This window comes from Bufo gargarizans, chromosome 7 (genome assembly GCF_014858855.1).
Source record: "Bufo gargarizans isolate SCDJY-AF-19 chromosome 7, ASM1485885v1, whole genome shotgun sequence".
NCBI lineage: Eukaryota > Metazoa > Chordata > Amphibia > Anura > Bufonidae > Bufo > Bufo gargarizans.
The window spans coordinates 183,599,467-183,624,904 of NC_058086.1; the positions used below are offsets into that span (position 1 = coordinate 183,599,467).

The 25,438-nt window shown below is 45.2% G+C and overlaps 1 protein-coding gene across 2 annotated transcripts in view; it reads left to right on the plus strand.

The window, feature by feature from the left end:
• The window catches only part of DCP1A (decapping mRNA 1A), a 63,882-nt gene that overhangs the window by 26,712 nt on the left and 11,732 nt on the right, over nt 1-25,438 (plus strand). For both annotated transcript variants that reach the window (XM_044301955.1, XM_044301957.1), the window contains 2 exons: nt 10,100-10,223; nt 20,948-21,055. In XM_044301955.1, coding sequence (XP_044157890.1) covers nt 10,100-10,223; nt 20,948-21,055 — 232 coding nt within the window. The remainder of the gene's footprint in view (nt 1-10,099; nt 10,224-20,947; nt 21,056-25,438) is intronic.

Consider the following 25,438-nt stretch of genomic DNA (forward strand, 5'->3'; position numbering starts at 1 on the left):
TGCAGAGGATCTAGGTGTAACGGTAACGCCCCCGTTGCTCCTAGAGGCTCATTTGCATATATTAAAACATCATTTTTCTCAGCAATGTGGACACATATGAACATGAGACCAACACAGATGTCTTCAGCTGCTAAGCGCACATGTAACAGGTCAGACAGTGTCATAGGTACAAAACTGCTGACAGATGCCCTTTATGTACAGAGACCCCCTCCCCTGATCATTGCTTTATGGCAGTTTAGCATGAGACTTGTGGCCCAAAGAATGAAGTTCTGTTTCTTTACTGTGACAGATGCCCTTTAAGTTTTATTTCTAGTTATTTTAGACTATGCCTGCTGATGCTTTACAGAAATCACTGTCGCTTACAAAGGTATTCAGTCCTAACATTTAAAAGAAGAGTTGGAAACCATGAAATCTGTACGGGATCTGCCAGCTGCGCAGGATACGGAGCATGCCAACGAAACAGTGTCCTGAATGTATAATTCATTCATGATATTTGTGAATGGTTTCTGTAGTTATTAGGGTGTATGCGCCACCAAGATTTTCGGGCAGGAAAAACCACATCCTAATACAGTACCAGCAAAGTGAATGAGATTTGCCAAACTTCATGTACACAGTACATAGTTTGTACATCGAAATATGTACACAGCAATTTTTTTATGATTGTATTTTACTCATTTTGGGCTAGAAATCATATTTTCAATTGGTCTTTATTAAAAATAATCAGCCGTTCAGTCACTGTTTATCTAGCTTTATGAATCCTAATTTTTATTTTCCCTTTGTGCCAGTTATATAATAAACCTTATCTTTAAATCACTAAGGCCCCTTTCACACGGGCGTTGCGGGAAAATGTGTGGGTGCGTTGCGGGAACACCCGCGATTTTTCCGCGCGAGTGCAAAACATTGTCATGCGTTTTGCACTCGCGTGAGAAAAAACGCGCGTGTTTGGTACCTAAACCTGAACTTCTTCACAGAAGTTTAGGCTTAGGATCGATGTTCTGTAGATTGTATTAATAATAGCATTCTGAATACAGAATGCATAGTAAAATTGCGCTGGAAGGGTTAAAAAAAAAAAAAAAAAAAAAAAAATTTAACTCGCCTTAATCCACTTGCTCGCGTAGCCGGCATCTCCTTCTGGCTCCTTTGCTGAACAGGACCTGGGTTGAGCATTAAATACATGAACAGGACCTGTGATGACGTCACTCCGGTCATCACGTGATCTTTTACCATGGTGATGGATCATGTGATGACTGTGACGTCACCAAAGGTCCTTGTTACTGCCCAAAGCTCAGATGAAGACAGAAGGAGAAGCCGGGCTACGCGAGCAAGTGGACTAAGGTAAGTTAAATTTTTTTTATTTTTTTTTAACCCCTCCAGCGCTATTTTACTATGCATTCTGTATTCAGAATGCTATTATTTCCCCTTATAACCATGTTATAAGGGAAAATAATAATGATCGGGTCTCCATCCCGATCATCTCCTAGCAACCGTGCGTGAAAATCGCACCGCATCCACACTTGCTTGCGGATGCTTGCGATTTTCACGCAACCCCATTCACTTCTATGGGGCCTGCGTTGCGTGGATTATCGCACCGCAACGCACAAAGAGGAGCATGCTGTGATTTTCACGCAACGCATAAGTGATGCGTGAAAATCACCGCTCATGTGAACAGCCCCATAGAAATGAATGGGTCGGTATTCAGTGCGGGTGCAATGCGTTCAACTCGCGCATCGCATCCGCGTGGAATACTCCCCCGTGTGAAAGGGGCCTAAAGGATGTATAAGACAGGAAGAGTCTCTGCCCAATAATCGCTAACGAACATTAATATGTACGCAGTGTAATACTGCCGCCGATAGCACAATGAAGTAGCAAATGCTCGTTCATCGGGCAATCCACATATTTTAGCATGCTGAAAGATCAGGTTTTGCCAGCAGCAGATTGTGGTGTCTAATTACCATCTGTTGCAAACCACTGTACAGCATGGGGACAAGCAATGGCATAGCGATCACTCCTCCCCATGTTGCTGGGAAGATCGCTGCCGACAATTGTCTTTGTGATCGGGGTGTCTAATACACCCTTAGATGTACATAGCCTTCATAATAGACAGAAAATTTGCAACAATAACTAATGCAGATTTATGTTTAGTTTTCATGTGTATTTTCTACATACAAATCTGCACCGTGTGCTGGCAGCCTTACTATTGTATGTATGACCTCTGCATTGTGTATGGTGCACTCTATTTGAAGGCGGTGTAGACTTTAAGGTTTTGGCATAGTCTGAATCTTTCCTTACAGTAATTTACAAAGTAGTCCCAAATTTAGCGAACACAAGAACCTCTCCATAAAACGTTCCCGGACACCTGACGTACCCGTGTGCCAAATTTGGTGAAGATAGGTCCAGTCGTTTGGTCACACATAAAGAACAGACCGACGTCGGGACAGACAAACTCATTTTTATAATATAAGATATATCATTATTATTATTTTTTTAAGTCAATGAAATAATCATCTTCTCCCTTAATTATTTAAAGGGATTATCCTGGAATACAAAATTATTAGGCTATTCTTGGGGTAGACTATTAGTGAAAGACCAGTGGAGGTCTTATTCTTGACAGTCCAGTTAGCTGATCAAAGAGATGGTGGTCCTCCAGCAAGCTAGACACCCCTTTTATTAGTTACCGGACACAGTGCCGTACTTTTAGGAGTGGCTGCGTCTGGTATTACAGCTTAGCACAATTCACTTCAATGGGACAATGCTGTAGCAAGTTGCGATACCAGACACATGCTATTAAAAGTATGGAGCGGTGCCTGGTAACCAGTGAGAGGGATGCTGATATAATATAGATAGGCCCTCAGTTTTTTTATTTTGTGATAGCCCCTTTAATGGGTAACAGAAACAATGCCATGTCGGTGGTAGATGAATGCACTTGTATTTGCTTAAAGGATATGTACACCTTCGGAGGCAGTTTTTGTTTGTGATTGCATTTTACTCATTTTTGGCTAAAAATAATCTTTTCAATGGGCCTTAAAATATTAAAGGGATTCTGTCACCTTGTTTTAGCCTATAGAGATGCAGACATGCACGGCTAGATCGCCACTAGCATGTCCGCAATATACCTGTCCCATAGCGCTGTGTGCTTTTATTGTGTTTATAAAATTATTTTATAGATATGTAAATGATCCTTGTTAAGGAGCCCAAGGGGCTGCACTAACCTTCTTGCAGCCCAGCACCGCCTGCGTCCTCCGAATCTCCTCCTTGCTCACAAAGTTAGATCGCTGTAATGTCACGATGCGCAGTTCCTTCCCTGAGGCTGATGCCAGCACAGGGAAGGAACTGATGGCTGATGCCAGCACAGGGAAGGAACTGATGGCTGATGCCAGCACAGGGAAGGAACTGATGGCTGATGCCAGCACAGGGAAGGAACTGATGGCTGATGCCAGCACAGGGAAGGAACTGATGGCTGATGCCAGCACAGGGAAGGAACTGATGGCTGATGCCAGCACAGGGAAGGAACTGATGGCTGATGCCAGCACAGGGAAGGAACTGATGGCTGATGCCAGCACAGGGAAGGAACTGATGGCTGATGCCAGCACAGGGAAGGAACTGATGGCTGATGCCAGCACAGGGAAGGAACTGATGGCTGATGCCAGCACAGGGAAGGAACTGATGGCTGATGCCAGCACAGGGAAGGAACTGATGGCTGATGCCAGCACAGGGAAGGAACTGATGGCTGATGCCAGCACAGGGAAGGAACTGATGGCTGATGCCAGCACAGGGAAGGAACTGATGGCTGATGCCAGCACAGGGAAGGAACTGATGGCTGATGCCAGCACAGGGAAGGAACTGATGGCTGATGCCAGCACAGGGAAGGAACACTATGCTGGCACTGCGCATGCGCGAGGTACGGACTAAAATGTAGGCCGTGCAGCATCCCGCTCATTTTTGTTTCTCCGACAGTCCTTCAGGTGCAGGAAAGATAAACTATATTTCTTTCAGCTCATCTCGTGTGCCGGGAATGTATATGCCCATGTGTCACTGAGCAACTTAACCTGTCAGCGTGCACCAATATAGTTCCATAGCTGAAGCATAACCTTAAAAAGGCAATTAAGGTAAATGGTGTAAGGAAAATAAACTCTCTGTGCCATCTTGAATCTTAGCATAAATTTCCATTCTGATTCAGAGCCTCGGCAAAAAGCTGGAAACCCTAAACAGAACCATAAGCGACCTCCTTATAAGGGCTATTTGACACAAGTCCGGAAATCGCGCTCTGTGTGAGCATAATCGTCCGTTCTGGACTCTGGCCTATTCTCTGTGTCGCACAGCATTAGGCTACATGCACACGAATGTTGTTTGTTTCCATGTTCGTTCCGTTTTTTTTGCGGACAGGATGCGGGCCCATTCATTTCAGTGGGTCCGCAAAAAATGCTGACAGCACACCGTGTGCTGTCCGCATCAGTATGTCCGTTCTGTAGCCCCGCAAAAAAATAGAACATTTCCTATTCTTGTCTGTTTTAGGCATTGATACAATGGATCCACACAAAAAAAAACGGATGGCATATGGATGTCGTCTTTTTTTTTTTGTGGACCACAAAACACATGGTCGTGTGCATGATGTAGCCTTATGCTGTGCGATCCAGAGAAGAGGGCAGTGTCCAAAACGGATGATCACGCTCACACACGGAGCGTGATTTCCGGACTGCACACGCCTGTGTCAAACAGCCCTAAGTGGTCTGACAGTGGTCATTTGCATCTGTGGGAAGGATCCCACCCAGTGCAATGGCCATTTTGTTGGCACAAACAAGCAATTCTCTCTACAGATGAGATTTAATAACCATAGTTTCGACAACAGTTTATCTGATAAGCAGTTGGAAGGATAATCTTTGCATCTATTTTTAAAGGGAATCTGTCAGCAGTTCTGACTATACTAAACTACTGACTGCTGTAGATAGGGGCGGTGGAGAGCGGGACTAACCTCTTTTGTGGAGCTTTTATTATTAGGAGTAGTGTGAATATGACCATTTTCTTCCAGATTCTGCCCCTTAGGTGCATCGGAGGCAGAGATTCATTATGACGTGCTCTCTGTTTTTATCTGCTTCGAAGCAGAGGCAAGGACCTGTGAGGCCGCTCAATGCCGAGTGTACGTCATAGTGAATCTCCGCACTTACAGGAACAGCATCTGAATACAATGTGATATTCTCACTACTTCTGATGATGAAAGTTCCTAAGAGGTATGGTGGTTCTGCTTTCCACAGCACCTACATAGTGCTGCCAGCAGTTTAGCATGGTTGATACTGCTGACAGATTCCCTTTTAAGGGTCCATTCACATGTCGGCATTTGTTCCGCAATTTGCGGACCCATTCACTTCCAATGGGGCTGGAACGGATGCGCATCCGCATTTTCAGGATCTGCAATTCCGTTCCTGAAAAAAATAAAACCTGTCCTATTCTTGTCCGCAATTGCGGACCAGAAAAGGGCATTTTCTATTATAGTGTCTGTGATGTATGGTCCGCAAATTGCGGATCGCACATTGCAGGTGTCCGTGTTTTGCGTGTCTTTTCACATCCAATATTGGAAAGTTCATGTGACTGCGACCAAACCTGTTAATCTTGTTAATATTTTGTGGCTTACTATGATTGTAAGGCCCCTTTTACACTGACAGTATTTGGTTGGTATTTTTGCAAGCCAAAAACCAGGAGTGGGTCCAAAATACAGAAGAGGCACAAATATTTCTATGATATATTTTCTCTGTAGGTCCCACTTCTGGTTTTGGCAAAATACTGACCATGTGAAACAGGCCTAGGCCTGACTGTTGGGATTTAAGGTACCGGTATGTTGCGGAAAAACCTCAGAGTAATGCCTCATGCATACGACAGTTTTTTGTTTTTTTTGCGGTCCACAAAAACGGGTTCCGTGATCCGTGTCCGTTTTTCCTTCCGTGGGCCTTCCTTGATTTTTGGAGGATCCACGGACATGAAGGAAAAAGTCGTTTTGGTGTCCACCTGGCCGTGCGGAGCCAAACGGATCCGTCCTGACTTACAATGCAAGTCAATGGGGACGGATCCGTTTGACGTTGACACAATATGGTGCAATTGCAAACAGGTCCGTCCCCCATTGACTTTCAATGTAAAGTCAGGGTATATTTTAACTTGATGCGTCCCCATCACCATTGGAGCGCCTCTGTGTTAGAATATACTGTCGGATCTGAGTTTTCACGAAGTGAAAACTTAGATCTGAAAAAGCTTTTATGCAGACGGATCGTCGGCTCCGTCTGTATGAAAGTAGCCTACGGACACGGATCACCGACACGGATGACAATCTTGTGTGCATCCGTGTTTTTTCACGGACCCATTGACTTCAATGGCTCCGTGGACCGTTGTCCATCAAAAAAAATTGGACAGGTCATAATTTTTTTGACTGACAGGAAACACGGATCACGGGCGCGGATGAACAACGGTGCATTTTCCGAGTTTTCAACTGACCCATTGAAAGTCAATGGGTCCGCAGAAAATCACAGAAAACGGAACAACGGCCACGGATGCACACAACGGTCGTGTGCATGAGGCCTAATGGCTCATCACACGTCAGTGTTTTCCATCAGTGATTTAGAGCCAAAACCAGGTGCGGCTCTAAACACAGAACAGGTGCAGATCTTTCCCTTACGCCTTATGTCTGTGGAGGCTCTGATCCTGGTTTTGGCTCCCAATTACTGATGTGTGAATGAGGCTTAATACAGGACCACCAGTCATTGAGATTAGACAAATTTCATGCACAGTTTACTTTTTCTTTCAGTGCGAAAATAGACCTGCTGTGCGGTTCTAGAAATCCACAGCATTTCAATTGTTTGTGCGGTTTTTGTTTTGTTTTGTTTTTAATTTCACCTTTTGCAGTGCAAAGGATGAGATCTGCAGTAAAAGCTGCGTCCACTCTGAAACAAAAACCATAAAAAAAAAAAACATGGATTGCGGCTCTATTGCAAGAGCACGGAGGAATCTGCCCCCCCCCCTCCCCCCAAAAAAAAACAAAACATGGAATTTCTGTTCTCGGATCTGTACTCGCTTGCAGGAATCCTTAGGCTACCTGCACACATTTGCAGGTTTTCAAACGATTTTCCGTGCAGATCTTTTGCCTTTCTGCAGCATAATTCTACAGGTGTTCGTCGCAAAATCCGCACAGCTGGTCAGTTTCCGCACTGAAAAAATACACAAAGTGTTCAGGAGATTTGTCACTTTGCTGGTACTATGTTACGCTGTGCTTTACGAAAATCCACTAGAAAAAAATGCATGTAATCTGCAATGTGTGCAAGTAGCCGTAAAGTGCGTAAATGACACAATAATCAAGGGAGCATTAAGACAGTTATTAGCCGCTGCCAGATATCCCTGGAGGTGGCTTGTCTCCCACCAGGCATGTCGCCCGATCCTTTGTTTCCTTCGGACATTTGCTGAGGTGAAAGTCTGCGTACACATTAGGCTACTTTCACACTGGCGTTCACGGATCCGTTCAGATAATACAACCGCCTGCATCCGTTCAGAACGGATCAGTTTGTATTATCTGTAACGTAGCCAAGACGGCTCCGTCTTGAACACCGTTGAAAGTCAATGGAGGACGGCTCCGTTTTGTACCATATTGTGTCAGTGAAAACGGATCCGTCCCCATTGACTTACATTGTGTGCCAGGGCGGATCTGTTTGGCTCCGCTTCGTCAGGCGGTCAGCAAAACGCTGCAGGCCGATCTGTGCCTCAGCATGTGCTGCCTTTTACCCCCTGATTGTGTATGGCCAGAATGGTTAATGTGGCTCACAGTAAAATCTAGTCTTCCACCTCCAAATACACAAGGATTAATGGGCTTTTCTTAGATTTTTATGTTGATGGCCTCTGCACCGCATAAACCAAACACAAAAGCAATAAAAATATGACTTTTGGAAACACTCAGACATGCTCTGTTAAATTAGTTCCGAAGATGCTGGACAACTACCGTGCTTCTCTCCGACCCCTCCCCCATTGAAATAACACTCCGCTGATTGTAGAGCTCGCTTTTAGTAGTTGATTGTTGCTTCCCGTTGTTGTTTTGTAGTTTATCTGTTGTGCATTTATTTCACTTCACTCCTGAAATAGACTCTGGACTAGGGAAACGTCACACAGCCCATCTTAAGAAGAATTCACAACCTTGGTAGACAGTTTTGGGACCTGCAGAAATGGTGACTTGAATGAGTGACACATTCGGGAATCGTTTAGATGGCCTCCTGTGGCGTTGCTGTGAGCTGTACCGCACAGGACCTCGGACATGACAGAGCCGCTCGGCTGCCGCTCGGCACATGCAAAGCTTGTTTTGTTGATTTCATAGGGCTTTTATCAACGAGGATTACAGGAAGGGTGTATGAATAGAAATCCGGTAATGTATTGTCAGTGCTACGTTTTGGCCTCGAAGGGTTTGGCCAGTGAAGCAAAAGCTCGGTTGGGATGGTCAGATGGGGTTGGTAACGTCTACAGATAGTTGGTGAAGATTTGGATATCGTTTTCTATGTCCAAAATGTGCTTAAAAAAATTCGGTCATATTTTTTTCATCAAGCTGAGGTTATCTGGTTACCAGTCATGAGTGATATATAGAGATGGCATACGTTCGCCACACGATTTCCTTGCCCCCGTTTGGTGCATACTGTATGTTTGCAAAGCGGTATCTCCTAAGGCCTCCTGCACACGACCGTAGGTGTCCCGTTGCCTTATTGTGGATCCGCAATACACGGGCACCATTCTGCATCACGGATGCGTACCCACTTCAATGGGTCCGCAAATCCGGAGATGTGGAATGGTGCGTAACCGAAGCACTGCGGAGTGCTTCCGAGGGGTTTCGTCCCGTACTTCCGTTCTGCAAAAAAATAGAACATGTCCTATCTTTTTGAGGAACGGCCAGATCGCGGACCCATTAAGGTAAATGGGTCCGTGATCCGCTGTGGCTGCCCCATGGACGGTGTTCGTGCATTGCGGCCCGCATTTTGCAGCACGGCCCCGGGGCGCACACGTTTGTGTGCAGGAGGCCCAGATGAGTCCAGCAGGGCACCTGCGCAGGATTTCATCTCTGTCCTTGCTGATGTACAGATCTGAAGGGTGGAGAGAAGACACCAAGGGGAGGAGGAGCAGGGCTCAATGTACATGGTAGTGTTTGGGAACCGCTAGCCCTGGGGAAAGAGGCCGGATCACCGCCGGACCCCATTATAGTCAAAGGGGATCCATGTTGAATCTGGTAGGCTGCTATCTGCTGGAGCAGCCTGCCACGGATGTGAATATGACCTCGCTCTAGTGACTTTGTGACTAAGGCTGGCGAGTCCAGGCTACTAAAGAATGCTTCCATTCACTGGCAGCAAACATAGATCTTTATTTGAGCCTGGACATTTTTGTACAATTTATTCCTTAACCACTATTAATGCAGCAGCTATTATTGATATTTTTGCTGGGCTTAATGCCAAACTCCATTCTTTTGTAATTTTTCATGATTTATTTTATTTACTGGTGCTCACAATCTAAATTCTGAGTTAACCTAGGAGTCAGTTTTTGGAGTGTGGGAGGAAAAAGTCTCACAAAGACGGGGAGAACATACAAACTCCATGTAGATGTCCTTTTGGTCAGGTTTGAACCCAGGAGCCCAGAGCTGCAGGGCACCAGTGCTAATTACTCAGTCACTACGATTTTGGAAATATAAAAGTATTGTCTGGAATAGGGATTTAAAGGGGGTTGTCTAAATTCAGCAAACATCTCTACATGATAAATACCACTTGCTGAAGTAAGACAGCCGCTTTAATCTGGAAGGTGCAATCACAAACGAACCTCTCCTGCAGTACTCGGTTTCCCAGCTGTGTTGGCTCTGTGCCCCCTGCACTGCCATCTGACCCCGCATTGCGGGGCAATGAATCCAGTCCCATCCTAGCTATGCCCCACCGGCTCATTATAATATACCACAGAACCACTGGGGGTTAGAGGGAAAGCTCTGTCAATCTGCAACTTCAGCTTGTTGGATAGAAGAATACAAGCAGATAATCTTTGTTTACAGCTTCGATATGTTTTTGCCTTTTAATAAAAGTGTATTTTATGACTTGTTTTATGTTTCCAGAGTGGTGCAACAGGAATCGGCAAAAGTAAAGAATCGGAAGAGCCCTGTTGGTATAAATGGGTGCAGCACCCGAGCGATAGACATCTTGGAGATGCTGAGTAAGGCCAAGAATGAGTATGAGAAGGTGACACCATTTTATTTCTTGTGCTTGTTAGATTGTATAGAATGTAATATTTCATGTACACCTACATGTGAGAATATTTGTTTTTGTAGAGAATTATTATAATTTTGACTCTGTGCAGGGACCTGTAACGTGCCATGTTAGAAAAACCATCCTGTGATAGGGTTACTACACATAGATGTGAATGACAGAAGTTTTTCATTGTTTTTCAGTCTACAGGATATTCCTGAAAAAAAAAAAAGTCTTGTAGAAATCCTAATCCTGATCACTTCTATTCTTGGTTAATGGGGTTTCCGGGATTAAAATATTGATGGTCTATCCTCAGGATAGGTCTTCAATTTCAGATCAGTAGGGTCCAACTCCCGGCGCCTCCGCCAATCAGCTGTGGGAAGAAGCCACCGCACTACGTTGAGCCCTGTGCCCCCAGTGATGTCACGTTGTTTGGTCACATGGCCTAGGCGCAGCTCAGTCCCAGCCAAGTGAATGGAGTTTAGCCGCGCCCAGGCCAGTTGATACTAGTCGTGACGTCACTGGGTCAGCGGTAAACAGTGAGAAGGCCGCGGCGCTGCTGGAGCTTTCTCAAACAGCTGATCGGCGGGGGTCCCGGGTGTCGGATCAGATGCTGATGATCTATCCAGAGGATAGATCATCAGTTGAAACAAACTGCAGAACCCCTTTTACCTTTAATACAGGAGGCGGGTGCCAGCAGCAGTATCACATAGCTGGGAGCTGCGATCAGCGGCAGTTAACCACTTAGGTGCCGCACATGAGGGGTTAACTGCCGCTGATCGCGGCTATGTTATTTCTGCTGCCGGCAACTGTATTTGTATTAAACGTTAACTTTCATTGGTGGCGCAGTGCGCCTGCCCCCCCCCTCCCTCCCGAACAATCAAATCACAATTGAAAACCATTATAAAAATGTCACTATTTTATTATTGAATTTGAATGTGTCAAGTAAATATAGCTGGGGCACCACTTAGGTGACTGAAGTGCGTTTAGACTCCTTAGTGACTTAAGCGCTCTTCACATTTTACGCTATAGATCCAATACAGACAGGATAGGAACAGTGTAAAATGGAATCTTTATTGATGTTTGTGTGTGTTGGATTGACAACGTGATCTGGACGATGGTAAATGTTGTGAATGGTGTCAATGAATGGTCTGATTAGGTGCAGAGGGATGGTAAGATGAACAAGGCCTTCTCTTATCACTCTTTTTCAGAGAACAAATATGTATAATGTGGTAAGGGGGATTGATAACATGCACAGAAGTGTATGTTACCCCCAGGACCATATACAGTTGGGGTCCTTTCACACTTCTGCAAGTGTTTTGCGGTCTGCAAAAACACGGACACCGGCCATGTGCATTTCCCATTTTGTGGATTTCGCATGGCTAGCACTATGATAGCGCCGTTCACAAGATTCACCACGCCTGCACACTTCATTCCCCATTATGGGCAGAGGCACAAGAGTGTTTGTGCTTCTGCCCATAATGGTGAATGAAGTGCGCAGGCGCGGCGAATCTTGTGAACGGCGCTGGCGCTGGATTTCTGAAGAACCTAGTGAGGGCTAGAAAGATTAAAGGGGAGGGGTCTCATATGGGCACCTTCAGAACCTAATTAACATATTAAATAAAACAGTTTTTGAGCGAAAAAAGGCGACAGACAGATCGTGGTGTTAGTGTTCTATAATGGTCAGTTTAGGTGAAAGACTCCCTTTAAGGAGGAGGAGGGCTGCTTTAACCTTTTATATCTCAGGCTGTGTATCGGCTAGAGATGTGATCCTTGTTTGAAGACTCATAATCTAAGCTAAGTTGTGAGTGACTCAATTCTAAGGGCTGTAACTGGTGATTTGACAACTAGAGCTTTAATCTTGGTCTTGTTTTAAGGGCTAGATTGCCACTTTTAAAACAAGACTATAGCCACATCACAGCCTAAGAAATAATCCTGAGAAGTGCCCCCCATTCTTCGCCACGCAGCCCCAAATGATATTCGTTTAAAACTGTATTGTTCTTTCCTGCCTGAGCTAATACCATTCAGGATGAACAGTAGAGGGTTAATGATCACTGTAAAGGCCATACTTACCAGTACAAGGTTCTGTCCAGGAGCAATCCAGGCCCTAATGCTATATGATGGAGACAGCACAGTGCGGAAATGCAAGGGTGCATGTACATGGTGCAGCAGCAGGAACATCATGTAAAATACTGCTCATTCCTGGGCCGCACCTGTACCCCCACTGCAGTTCCTAAAAGCTGAATATACTTTTTAACATCTTAGTAATAGAGGACATTACTGAAATATTTACCACTTTACCATGACTTGGTACTGTACTGTATTGGGGTGTGCGATTGTATATTTTGTACTTCCCTGCGTTAACCTGTGGTTTCTCATGGACTCCACCTCCGTGCCATGTTCTCATCCGTCACATCCCTGCACTCTCACTTCTAGCAATTAAGCCACAGGCCCGTAATGAGAACTGCTTATTTAGCTGCCGTGTTCCAGATGGATCATAAAATAATCCTGATGAGCCGCCCACGCAAGATTGGCCCTGATGACAGCCTGGCATGTCCACAAAGGCACCGGGAGATTTATTAAGGGCCCGAGTGACTTAATCTCGACTTCTAAGTACAGTTTATTCCTACGAGTGCTTGCTGAATAGTGAGGGGTTGGATGAGAGAAGCTTGTGATTTTGAGGCCTGGATAACAGTATATCCTGCATGGGATAAGTGTCTTAATGGTGCCATCTTAAAGTGGTCTTCTCTACTCCTTTTTCCGACTTATTAGTGAAACTTCTCCTCTTCCAACATGTTCTCACATTAGTATTTCCATTGCCTGTCCCAGATATATCCAGTGTTCTATATAGCATGTGTACAAGTCCGATATGCAACAACGTACTAAAATAACATTAGAGTAGTCATTCTGTAAGCAAGTTCTCCCCCCACCCCTACGTGTTGCTTGCCGCGGTGCATCTGCAGGTATACGAGGCAGGCCTTTCATCCTGGTACATTGGATGCAATGGGTGACACTTATGCTACTTTATGACTACGCAGTGTCAGGCATAGCTCACAGCTTTCCAAAATGGTGGGTCATTTTTCTGATGCATACCGCCAACGAAAATGTTCAGATGCAGTTTGCGCAAACCCTTAGGCTGACCAATACATCGGTGACCTCCTGCATACCTTTCCCCCCTTGCTGTAGTGGTTGGGCGCAAATGATTTTGATCAACAATATGATTGCTTAGTGTCTCATATTCATTTATATAGTGTGAACATAACATTTAGTAAAATTTGCAGTCTATATATTCAGTGTTTTACAGAGTGCTATTAGGGTCCATTCACATGTCCATGGAATTGGTCCGCATCCGTTCTGCATTCATTCTCAAAGGGGCAGGAATGGATGAGGAGAGCACACTATGTGCTCTCTGAATCCCCATTTCCGGAGCGCGGCCCCGATCTTCCGGTCCGGGAAAAAAATAGAACATGTCCCATTCTTGTCTGCAATTGCGGATAAGAATAGGCAGTTCTATGGGGGTGCCGGCCGAGTGTATCGCAGATATGTAATTTGCGGATCCGCAATACACCACGGACGTGTGAATGGACCCTTAGGGTACATTCACACGTCCGCAATTTAGCGTAACAGCTGCGGACCCATTCATTTTCAATGGGGCCGGAATGTGCTGTCCACATTTGCCGATCCGCACTTCCGTAAAAAAAAAAAAAATAGAACATTTTATATGAGAGTGCTGGTGATGTGCGGTACTTTAGGGTACATTCGTATAATTTCATCCACATCCGTTCCACATTTTGCTGAATAGATGCAGATCCATTAATTTATATGGATGAATAAAATGTGCCGACAACGTTCAGTATGTTGTCCGCAGTCATCCGTTTTTGTGGATTTGTTTCCGTATCTTTTTCTCTTTTTTTTCCCCTTCCGTTTTTTGTGGACCGTAAAAAACGGAAGGCAAAATGCAGACACGCGGTTCCATTATTTGCGGATGGCAAAACGAAAAGGATCACACACAGTCGTGTGAATGTACCCTTATTGTGTTATCCTTGGAGAGAGCACCTTATTTGTTGTGAGGAGACTTATAGGCCATACATGCTCCTCTAGAGTTCTAGGAAGAAAGGATACAAATGAGCTCCTAACAAGCTCTGCCTCTAATGCCACCAGATGTAAGGCAGCTATCCCTCAAGTCAATGTTCAACCCTTTAAACAGGCCTTGAGACATGACTCTGATATTAAACAAGCCAGCATCTACAGGCCTTGAGACATGACTCTGATATTAAACAAGCCAGCATCTCATCTGCAGACAGCTGTTTCGGGGTGATTGCCCCTCATCAGTGCAGAGCAGAGAGTACTGGCTTAACTGGGTGAGAGGCTTAAAGAGGACCTTTCATCAGAAAAAAGTGTGTGCAATTCTTATACTACCTTTATCAGGCTGCTGCCACTGATGTCCGGACATTTATTTATTTTTTCAAAAGGACCCCCCGTTCACCCACTATGCTCCCTGTTTGTTTCGTCGCCTCATTTGGTTATAGTAGGCGTTGACATTTTAGTTCTGCTGGGCGCGGTTATCTTCTCCCTGGCAGCGAGAGCATCCAATCGCAGCGCCCCGCTCTTAGCCAGGGAGAAGGAGCTCAAGTTCTCGCGAAAACTTGAGCTTGTAGACATCCGGACCGAGAGCGAGAACTTGAGTGAGATAAAAGCGCCCAGCAGAACTAAAATGTCAACACCTACTATAACCAAGTCGCCTAATTTGCATATGAGGCGACGAAACAAACTGGGAGCACAGCGGGCGAACGGGGGTCCTTTTAAAAAAAAAAAAAAAGCGTCCGGACATCAGTGGCAGCAGCCCGATAAGGTAGTATAAGAATTGCACACACTTTTTTTCTGATGAAAGGTCCTCTTTAAGTCTGGATTTGGGGGGGGTACTATCTCTCCTTGGGGAGAGCGCCTTAATCGGCGTGAGGAGACTTATAGGCCATACATGCTCCTCTGGAATTCTGGGAAGAATGGGATGCAAATGAGCTCTTAACAAGCTCTGCTTGTTTGGTTTTGTATGACAACAGGTGTGGATAGAAGACCCGTCACGTCGGGCGGTACAGTTGCTGATGCCCAGCGAGTATCCTACACAGACCCCATTACCATCGTTTTCACTTTATAAGATGCCTTTCCCCCACACACCCTTTTGGGGTAAAAAAAGTGCATCTTGTAAAGCAAATACTAATGAGCGCTCCTGCTCATTAATATGCAGGAAGTGCAATGAGTGGTGAGTGTAGTGATGCTAGCCCTGGCTGTAGTCACCACTCCCTGGTCGTCTTCTGGGGGTCCCAGACAACATTTACCTGATGTGTATGGGCAGCTTAAGTGGTAATTATACTTTCCACTTCACCACCATGACGGCCCAGAGAGATTGACCCCTGACCTCTGTAGGGGCAGGAACAGAGATAGGTTTAAAAGGACCCCTCCCACCACCATTCACCAGTGTGTTCCTGCCCCTATAGTGGCCAGGACAGAGTAAAGTCCTCTCTGGCTTCCAGGGAGGTGAAGTGGACCTCGTTTATTATTTTCTAGTACCTGGGTGACCGCATCGGTGGTGCTCTTGCCTCCCTTGTGGCTCCTTTTCACCCAGGGATGCGTCCCCTGCTCTCCGGCGGACTCGTTCTCAAGCTGACAGGGGACGCCGGGGTCACGCTCCCTTGTGAGGGAAGCCTGCCCTGAGAATGCCGCGGGTCGCCTACCTCTCGGAGGTAGCCGACCGGAAAGACGCTCGCGGCCGTCGCGCGCGTCTGACGTCACTTCCGGGCCGCAGGCCGGAACCCGGAAGTAGATGGTTTTTCATAAAAAGGACGCTAACAGCTTTCCCGCTGCGCTATCTGCATCGCTCTCCTACCAGAGATGTCGGACCAGGAGAAGGAGACACAGCAGAAGGAGCAGTCCGCTCCAGAGCGCCCTAGCGTGAGTAGCCCACCTGGGCACGGCGGCTTATTAGTTGGCTACAGGGGGAGGTTGTGCCTTAGAGAGTAACCACTGTCCCCTCCCCCTGGTGGTGTCTGCTGGTATACTGCATTTAATTTTGCTCCTATACCAGATTGACATTAATTAAATGGGCTGCCTCTCTCTCTCTCTCGCTAGGCCAAACTTACTTTAAAAAAAAGTTAAGAAGACCGCCAGATGCATCCAGTGTACCGTCAGGCTTCCTGAGGATTACACAAAAAAACTGTGCAAGGATTGCATCACTAAGATAGTGAGAGATGAACAGCCCTCAATCATGCAGGAGTTCAGATCCATGATCCAGGAGGAGGTTAAATCTTCTTTGGCCTCCCTCCGTGAGGATACCAGGGAGATCCGCCCACCGAAAAGACCCAGGGGGGCAGACATCCCCTCTGACTCCGAGGATTTAGAGGAGGATGCATCATCCTCTAAAAAAGAGGAAGACGATCACCTATCTGAGGGCGAGATCATTGAGGACTCCAGAAAATTTTTCTTCACTCCCAGTGAGATGAGCGACCTTCTAAAGGCGGTCAGGGATACCATGGGGGTAGAAGATGTTCAGCAACCCCATACAGTTCAGGAGGAAATGTTTGGGGGATTGAGGGTCAAACGCTCCAGAGTATTCCCCATAAACGAAAATATTAAGGAGATGGTGATGGATGAATGGGCCCATCCAGAAAAGAAGCTGGGTATATCCAAAGAATTCAGGAATCGCCTTGCATTTGACCCTTCAGACTCAAAAATTTTTGACGAAGTCCCTAGAATCGATGTACAGGTGGCCAAGGTCAACAAGAGAACCTCACTTCCATTTGAGGATTCCTGTCAGCTAAAGGACACGATGGAAAGAAAGGCCGACAGCTTATTAAAAAGGTCCTGGGAGGCGGCTATGTTTAGTGTTAAGACAAACATAGCCGCTACTTCAGTCGCTAGGTCTATGTACCTATGGCTGAATGAATTAGAGGATCATCTAAGCAGCAAAACGCCTAGGGAACAGATATTAGATTCCATTCCCTTGTTAAAATCTGCTACAGGTTTTCTTGCGGACGCCTCTGCAGAGACAATTAGATTTTCGGCAAAGGATGCAGCCCTGTCCAACGCAGCCCGGAGGGCGCTTTGGATGAAATCTTGGTCAGGAGACATCCCTTCCAAGATGAAATTGTGTTCCATAGCCTTCTCGGGCGAATACGTGTTCGGCCCTGTACTGGACACGATCCTTGAAAAGGCTACGGATAAAAAGAGGGGTTTCCCTGAGGATAGGATCCCTAAAAAGAAACCTTCCTTTCGTGGTCAAAATACCCAAAGCAGTTCCTTTCGTGGTAAAGGAAAAACCGGACGTTGGAGTTACCCCAAAGGGGGGAGAGGTAGAGGGTTCTTGCTTAATCCCCAAAACAAGGGCGGTGAGAAACTGTGACGCCAGGATAGGGGGAAGACTATCCCTACATTTTGCTCAGTGGCAACAGACTTCTCCGAGCCTCTGGGTGCAAAATCTGGTCAAGTTTGGATACAAAATAGAACTATCTTCCCCCCCTCCGAACGTATTTCTGATTTCTCACCACCCTTCTCCTTTTCAGTACAGCCAGATCTGGAAGGAGGTCCAAAATCTTCTGGACCTAGGAGTAGTAATTCCAGTTCCCGAACTTCAACGAGGGCGGGGGTTCTACTCCAGCCTCTTCTTGGTAAAAAAGCCGGGGGGCGCCTTCCGCATGATCATAAATCTAAAGAGGCTAAACAAATTTGTGATCTACAAAAGGTTCAAGATGGAATCTTTAAATTCTACCATCCCCTTAATCCAAAAGGATGCGTCCCTCTGTACAATCGACCTGAAGGACGCATATTATCATGTTCCCATTCACTCCCAGTCTCAGAGGTTCCTGCGCTTTGCAGTAAGGGATCACGAGGGGTCTGTTCACCACTTCCAGTTCGTGGCTCTCCCCTTCGGGCTGGCCTCAGCCCCAAGGATTTTCACGAAACTGGTGGTAGAGATGGTCGCCTCCCTGAGACCTCAGGGGGTGACGGTGGTCCCTTATCTAGACGACTTTCTACTTATTTCAAACACGGTAGGTCAGTCTATAGCAGATCGAGAAATCTTCTGCTCCCTTCTGACATATTTAGGTTGGGTGATAAACCTAAAGAAATCCTCCCTAGTTCCGAATACCAGGGTAAAATTCCTAGGGGTTTTGCTGGATTCAGAAAAACAAACAACATTCCTTCCGGCAGAAAGAATCCAGAACCTACAGTCATCAATCAGAGCCTTCCTGAGACGTCGCTCCTTCTCGTTCAGAGAAACGATGAGCCTTTTAGGTCAGATGACAGCCTGCATTGTAGCAGTCCCATGGTGCCAAGCCCATTACAGAGCCCTTCAGTCCTGGCTTTTAAGGAAATGGGACAAAAATCTGACCTCGTTGGACAAAAAGATCCTGATCCCGGGCCACGTAAAGTCTTCAGTCCGGTGGTGGCTTCACACAAGAAATTTAGAAAAGGGCATGGTCTGGTTCAAGACCTCAGCAGGACTACCATAGACCAGGGAGAATGGGCCTTAAACGCCGAGATCTTCAGTTTGATTGTCCAGAGATGGGGTCTTCCAGTAATAGACCTATTCGCCACAAGGACAAACGCAAAGGTATCAACCTTTTGCTCCCTAAACCCAAGGGACGGGCCCCTAGCGATCGACGCCTTCTCCCTGCACTGGGACTGGGTCCTTGCATATGCCTTCCCTCCATTCCCATTAATCCCAAGGGTTCTCCAGAAGATCATCAGGGCAGAGCCAGAGTAATCCTGGTCACCCCGTACTGGCCCAAGAGGAGCTGGTTCTCGATCCTAACCAAACTCTCTCCACAGGAAGCATTTATTCTCCCAAGGAGAAAGGATATCCTGATCCAGGGGCCGGTTCTCCATCCCCATCTGGAAATCTTCAGCCTCTCGGCCTGGATCCTGAGTCCAACCTCCTAAGGCAGAGAGGTCTCTCTGAGGGTGTTATATCTACCTTAAAGGCCAGCAGAAAGAAGGTGACTAACTCCATTTATTTCAAGATCTGGAAAAGATTCTGCACCTGGTCGGGCGACGAAGCCCCAGATCAAACCAGACCAAATATACAGAAGATTCTGGATTTCCTTCAGAAGGGACTAGAGTTAGGGTTAAGTCCTTCTACCCTGAGAGTCCAGGTCTCAGCACTTAGCGCCTACTTCGATTCCGAATTGGCCAGCCATAGATGGATCCAAAGATTCCTAAGGTCTGCAGCCAGACTAAGACCGTCCCTCAGATCGAGGATGCCTACCTGGGACTTAAACATCGTCCTTAGAGGACTCGCAGGTCCACCCTATGAACCCATGGACGCAAGTTCCCTGAAGAATCTTTCTCATAAGGTGGCTTTTCTTATAGCCATAACATCAGCAAAAAGACTGAGTGAGATCCAGGCATTGTCAATAAGACAACCATATCTCATGGTACAGGAGGACCGTATCACCTTGAGGCTAGACCCTACATTTTTGCCAAAGGTAGTAACAGACTTCCATAGGAACCAGGAGATCATTCTGCCCTCCTTCTGTGTAGATCCTAAAAATTCTGGTGAGGAACGTTTCCATACGCTAGACGTCAGACAAGCAGTACTAAAATACCTAGAGGTCACTAAGAACCTGAGGAAGGTGGACAACTTATTAGTGCTCTTCGGTGGTAGGAATAAAGGGAAGACAGCTTCCAGATCTACCATTGCCCGTTGGGTAAGACAGACTATTACAGACTGCTACAAGATCGAGGGCATCAGTTGTCCAGAGGTCATTCGGGCTCACTCCACAAGAGCGGTATCTGCCTCCTTCGCTGAAAGGGCAGGAGCTTCCTTAAATCAAATATGCCAGGCTGCTACCTGGTCTAATGTTAATACCTTCATTAAACATTATAGGCTCGACTTATCCAGGTCCTCCGACCTCGCATTTGGTCGCAAGGTCCTTCAGGCCGTTGCCCCACCCTAGTTCATATATAATCTGTTATGTCTCTCTGGGCCGTCATGGTGGTGAAGTGGAAAGCCGGAATTAGACTTACCGGTAATTCATTTTCCACGAATCCACCATGACGGCATGATATCCCGCCCTAAAAAAAAAAAAAAAAAAAAAAACCTTGGTATGAGGTAATACCAAAAAAAAAAAAAAAAACACAACACTTTGAGTTGTCTCACTTGTAAACTGGTGATTGTAGCACTATAATCTGGAACTCACTGGTGAATGGTGGTGGGAGGGGTCCTTTTAAACCTATCTCTGTTCCTGCCCCTACAGAGGTCAGGGGTCAATCTCTCTGGGCCGTCATGGTGGATTCGTGGAAAATGAATTACCGGTAAGTCTAATTCCGGCTTTCAGCAAGCTTTGGATGCATCAATGGTACAGATGTAATATATGAAATCAGAGAAAGATGCCTCTTTCTCCCCACTACCAGACTAGCATTCTCTGCTAAGTCTGTCTTCATAGAGGAGACACTGTCAGCTTACTGAAGGATGCATGCGGTCGATGGAGAGGTGGGAGGAGGAGTGAGCTGCTAAAGGGAGAAAGAAGCTTTTTTCACTGATAAGATATATTACAAAGTTTCTTACATTCACCTGTGCCTGTTTGTTGCAACGTTAATGACCATTAAAGTTTGGCGCAATAAACTGTAAGTAAATTCAGCCGTGATACAGATGCTAAATGTGTCCACATTACAGCCTAAGATTCTGCCAAATCTTACTCTGCGTCCTTTTTTTGTTTTATTAGGGTCAAGGAAATGATTCCTTCTCCGGTGTCCTTAAGAACGCCCCTCTTGTGAAGACAGAAAGTTTGGATCTACCAGAGCATGTCTCCTCTTCTGCTCCTCAAGATAAGGTGTGCAGTTTAGTATATTTTTCTGATTTATTGGTCTGAGTAGAGGGATGTGGAAGAGCCGTTCATTATTTCTTAAGATCTACAGCGTTTTGTACATGTCAGTATGAATGGAAAAAGAAATCCCCAGATAAGGGAAGGATCATACCTGGGATGGTCTGGACCAGCAGAGTTTCGAAGACCAGCAGTTGTCTCTGTAACAGCATGCATCTGTCTATGGCCACTTGTTTTTTTGTGGGCAAATTCTTAAAGGGGTTGTCTATTCCTTTACAAGTGATGGTCTGTCCTCTGATCTATCTGATCGGCTGCGGTCCGACATCCTTCACTACCACCAATAAGCAGTCTTTTTTTTTTTTTTTTGGGACTCGTAGAAGTGAATGGGTCCATGTGTGTGCAATCCGCAAAAAAAGTGTATCACACGTGGATCAAAAAGACGGTTGTGTGTATGCGGTCTCGGTAAAACATTTTATGGAGCTAGAAAGTACATTTCAAGCCTTATGTGCGCGGCAAAGTGGTGTGCACAGAGCACATGGCGTCAGTAAGGGTCTGTGTGCAGTCGTTGCAGCATTATATTCTCCCCTAGAAATAGTGTTTCTGGTTGGAATTTTCTCTGTAATACAGCCTTCAATAGTTTTTTTTCATTATTTTTTTTTTTGTTCTCACTGATCTGATGGTGGTGTGAAAGCAAGGGATTATCATACGCCCACCTATGTGTCACTGCATGTTAACGAGCCCTAAGTGAATAATGGCTACAAGGTTGAAGGGATATTAGGGTCTCCGCCAATAAAGCTAATTGTCCTTTGGGTAGATACTTTGTTCCATAATATACTGTGTGTCAACTCCTTGTGAATTTCGAAGTCTCTGTTTGCAGTCAGGTAATAGGAACCTTCATTGGTTACTTCTAGGAGATGAAGATCTGAAAGCAGATATCTGTACAAACTAGAATACTCCTATAATGTCCATACCAAACACCCCACCGCCTGTAGCAGTTCATCTATGGCTGTTACAGAAAACAATGGCTGATAATTGGAGATGCAGGTTGTGTGTGTATAGGGTTAATCTTCGCACGTGGGTAATAGGATGTCTTAAGTAGGGTTGTTTAGCATTTAGTTTTTCTCCATTTTTAGAGTCTTTTTGACGTGTCACCTTTAATAATTGATCAGAGCTTGTTCCTTCCTAGTAAAGGTGAGCGTGAGCTTCTGCTTCGGCACAAAAAGGACAAGGTTAAGAGATGAAATGATCTGTACAGTTATAAGTCTTGATACTAAGGTTTTGAGAGTGGTGGTCCTTCCTTGTAGGACAAGAAGCTTATTGCGCTGCAGAGGTTCTTCTGCCTGTTGGATGTCCATCAGTTCTAGATTGTGTTTCAGCATTTGTACATTACTTTCTGCTCTAAGTGACCCCCCCGCCTCCCCTTTAACCTCTGCAGCAATGCTGGCAGCACTCCTACAACCTCTGGATCTGACGCTGAGCACGTGCACTCCACTTCTGTGGTCGACCATGGCGAGGCCTGTTCTCAGTGGAACCTGTCTTGTTAAACCGCTGTCTGGTCTTGGCCCCCGTGCCGCAGCTCAGTTTCAGGGTGTCGGCAATCTTCTTATAGCCTTTGCCATCTTTATGTAGAGTAACCATTCTCTTTTTCAGCTCCTCAGAGAGTTCTTTGCCATGAGGAGCCATGTTGGACTTCCAGTGACCAGCGCAAGAGATTGTGAGAGCGAGAACACCAAATTTAACACACTGGAGACCTTTTAACACTGAGTCACATGACTCAAGGGAAAGGAAAAGGGCTAATTGGGCACAATTTTACCATTTTCACTTAGGGGTGTACTCGCTTTTGTTGCCAGCGGTTTACACATTGATGGCTGTGTGTTGTTATTTTGAGGACACCCCAAATTTGCACTGTTCTACAAGCTGTTCACTAACTATTTTACATTGTATCACAGTGTCAGCTCTTCAGTGGTGTCCCATGAAATAAAATAATAATTATATTATATAATAATTATTTACAAAAATGTGAGGGGTGTACTTACTTTTCTGAGATACTGTGTATCTAATTTTCTGGTTTCATTGAGCTAATGGGTGGGAGACTAGCTGCTATGATGTCTCCCACACTCGGAGAAAAGGGTCGATCCTGCTCCCATTTTTCTGTGCAGCATACCCATTAAGCAGTAGAATGAAGGAGGTGATACAGCAGCGTTGGGGTAAATCCATCTTTGGGGTGACACAAAGCACTTACTAGAAGCTGCAGCAACGTTGGTGTGTCTGCTCCTCTCTTTCTGCAGATGCTCCCGAATACTGCTCCCCCGTTCCCTCTCCATTGATTTCTAGTGGCAGCTTTTGTAACGTGATCTCTAAGTGAACTGATAATCTGTGAAGGTACCAGTGAATCCCCATTGGGGAAGTTTCTTCCAGGGTCCATCTTCTGCTTGCCTCATGGGACGGTATGCTTCTCTAAAAGTACGACACAAAGTGCTAAATTAGCTCATGTTACTTACTCATTTTTCGGTATGTTGACCCCATTGGTCTCTTCAGTTGGGCCCCCTGTTATGGGTAAAGGATATATTTTTCAGATTTTTCTCAGGTCACTAAATGGCTTGAAATGTCTGTGCTCACGCATTTCCAGCAATATTTTTATTTAATTAAATCTTTTTGGTACAAGCCAATTTGAACCATATGCTGTGAAGCAAAACTATAACATCAGAAATGTACTTACACCGTGGGAGGTTTTTCTGCTCCTCACAAGAATATGATTTTTACTATGCAAACGCCGAGTGCTTTAATTAGGAGCCTGCAATTAGCAGACAGTGGTCTGCACTTTGTGCGTTTGTCGCCTGCTTGTTATCTAATTGTGTGGAGTCTCGCCATATGCCCAGAACATTTTCATTACTCTATATGGGTTATCTAAACAAATGCACTTGTGAATCCCCGCTTTACATCTCCTGCTTTGACAAGGAGAGGGAGGTTTAATCTGTGAGTCGTGTATATGGAGTTCACAGGTATCTCGATGTATTAGCAGTGCATGACGCAGCACGTGTACCTATTCATTGGGAGCTGTCATATGAGCAAATGTAGTATGATTGCGCCATCTACTGGAGAATGTGGTTACAGCACCTTGATGTTTAGCGCTACTTTAATAGAACCTAATGTTGCTAACCTCACATTTAAATGTATTCATTTATGTGCCCAGATCTGATAAATATTTGACTAAGTGTTCATCTGCTGCGCACCTCACAAACAAATAGAGCCAAGTTCACCTATTTACCATCTGTGTCGTAATGAAATAAATGGCAAAAAAAAAAACCCTGAATGAAATAAAATCCCATTAATGTAATTGCCATTTGTGTCACATGATGATCGAAACTGGCTTAAATGTATGAGTATGTGCTTAGATGGTCACGGTTATTTCAACAAACTGCATAAATCAATAGTACAAGCAAATACAAGAAACTTTGTAATATTTCTTTATGCCTTTTTCTCCACTTATGAACGACGACTTCTCTTCCCCCTGGCTCCTGCACTTATCATTCACTAATAAAATCCATCTTCAGAGGTTAAACGAATTGTCAGCTTACTGAGATATAGGGTTACATGCTTTCCATAGAAGTCTATGGAGAGGGAAGTGTGCTGCTGGAGGGAGACACACAGGGATACTGCTGAAGGTTCTAGTAAGTGTTTTAGTGTCTCAACTCAGTGCTGAATGCACAGCTACACTGCTCAGTACTGCTGAATAAAGACCTCCATGCTGCTGCTTCTGAGGGGGAGCTACAGAGACATAGTAAAGCAGGATCTCCTCTCTGTGTGCAGTGTATTGGAGACATAATAGCAATATTTTCCAACCACTTGTGGAAAACAGACAGACAAATCCTGAAGAAGGGAAAACTGGTGATAAATGCAGAAGTCATACAACGGTCAGATGTAGTGTTAGTCCTCATGTGCACACACAACAGCTTATTCTGAAAAGTCACCTGAAAATGGTAGCACGTAGTGAATGCAGTGAACATGAAACCCAAAAAAAAACAATGGCATAATTGCCATTTTAGTTTCCCATTTTCCAGTACACGATATGGTAAATTAAATGTTGTCATAAATTTTTTTTATATCATTTTCCCTGAAAAAACAAGCCTTCACATAGCTCTGTGGATGGAAATATAAAAAAGTTATTGGTGTCAGAATATTGCATCCCAAAGTAAAAAAAAATATATTTTTAAACTTGGTAAAGCATAAGAAAAACAACATAAATCACTGTAATCATACTGACCTGCACCAATAAAAACGAAACCCAAAAGCAACCTTTTTATTTTCACCCACAAAGACCCCCCCCCCCCATTTTCCAGTATGTGATATGGTAAAGTAAATGGTGCCATTAAAAAATGCAACATATCCTGC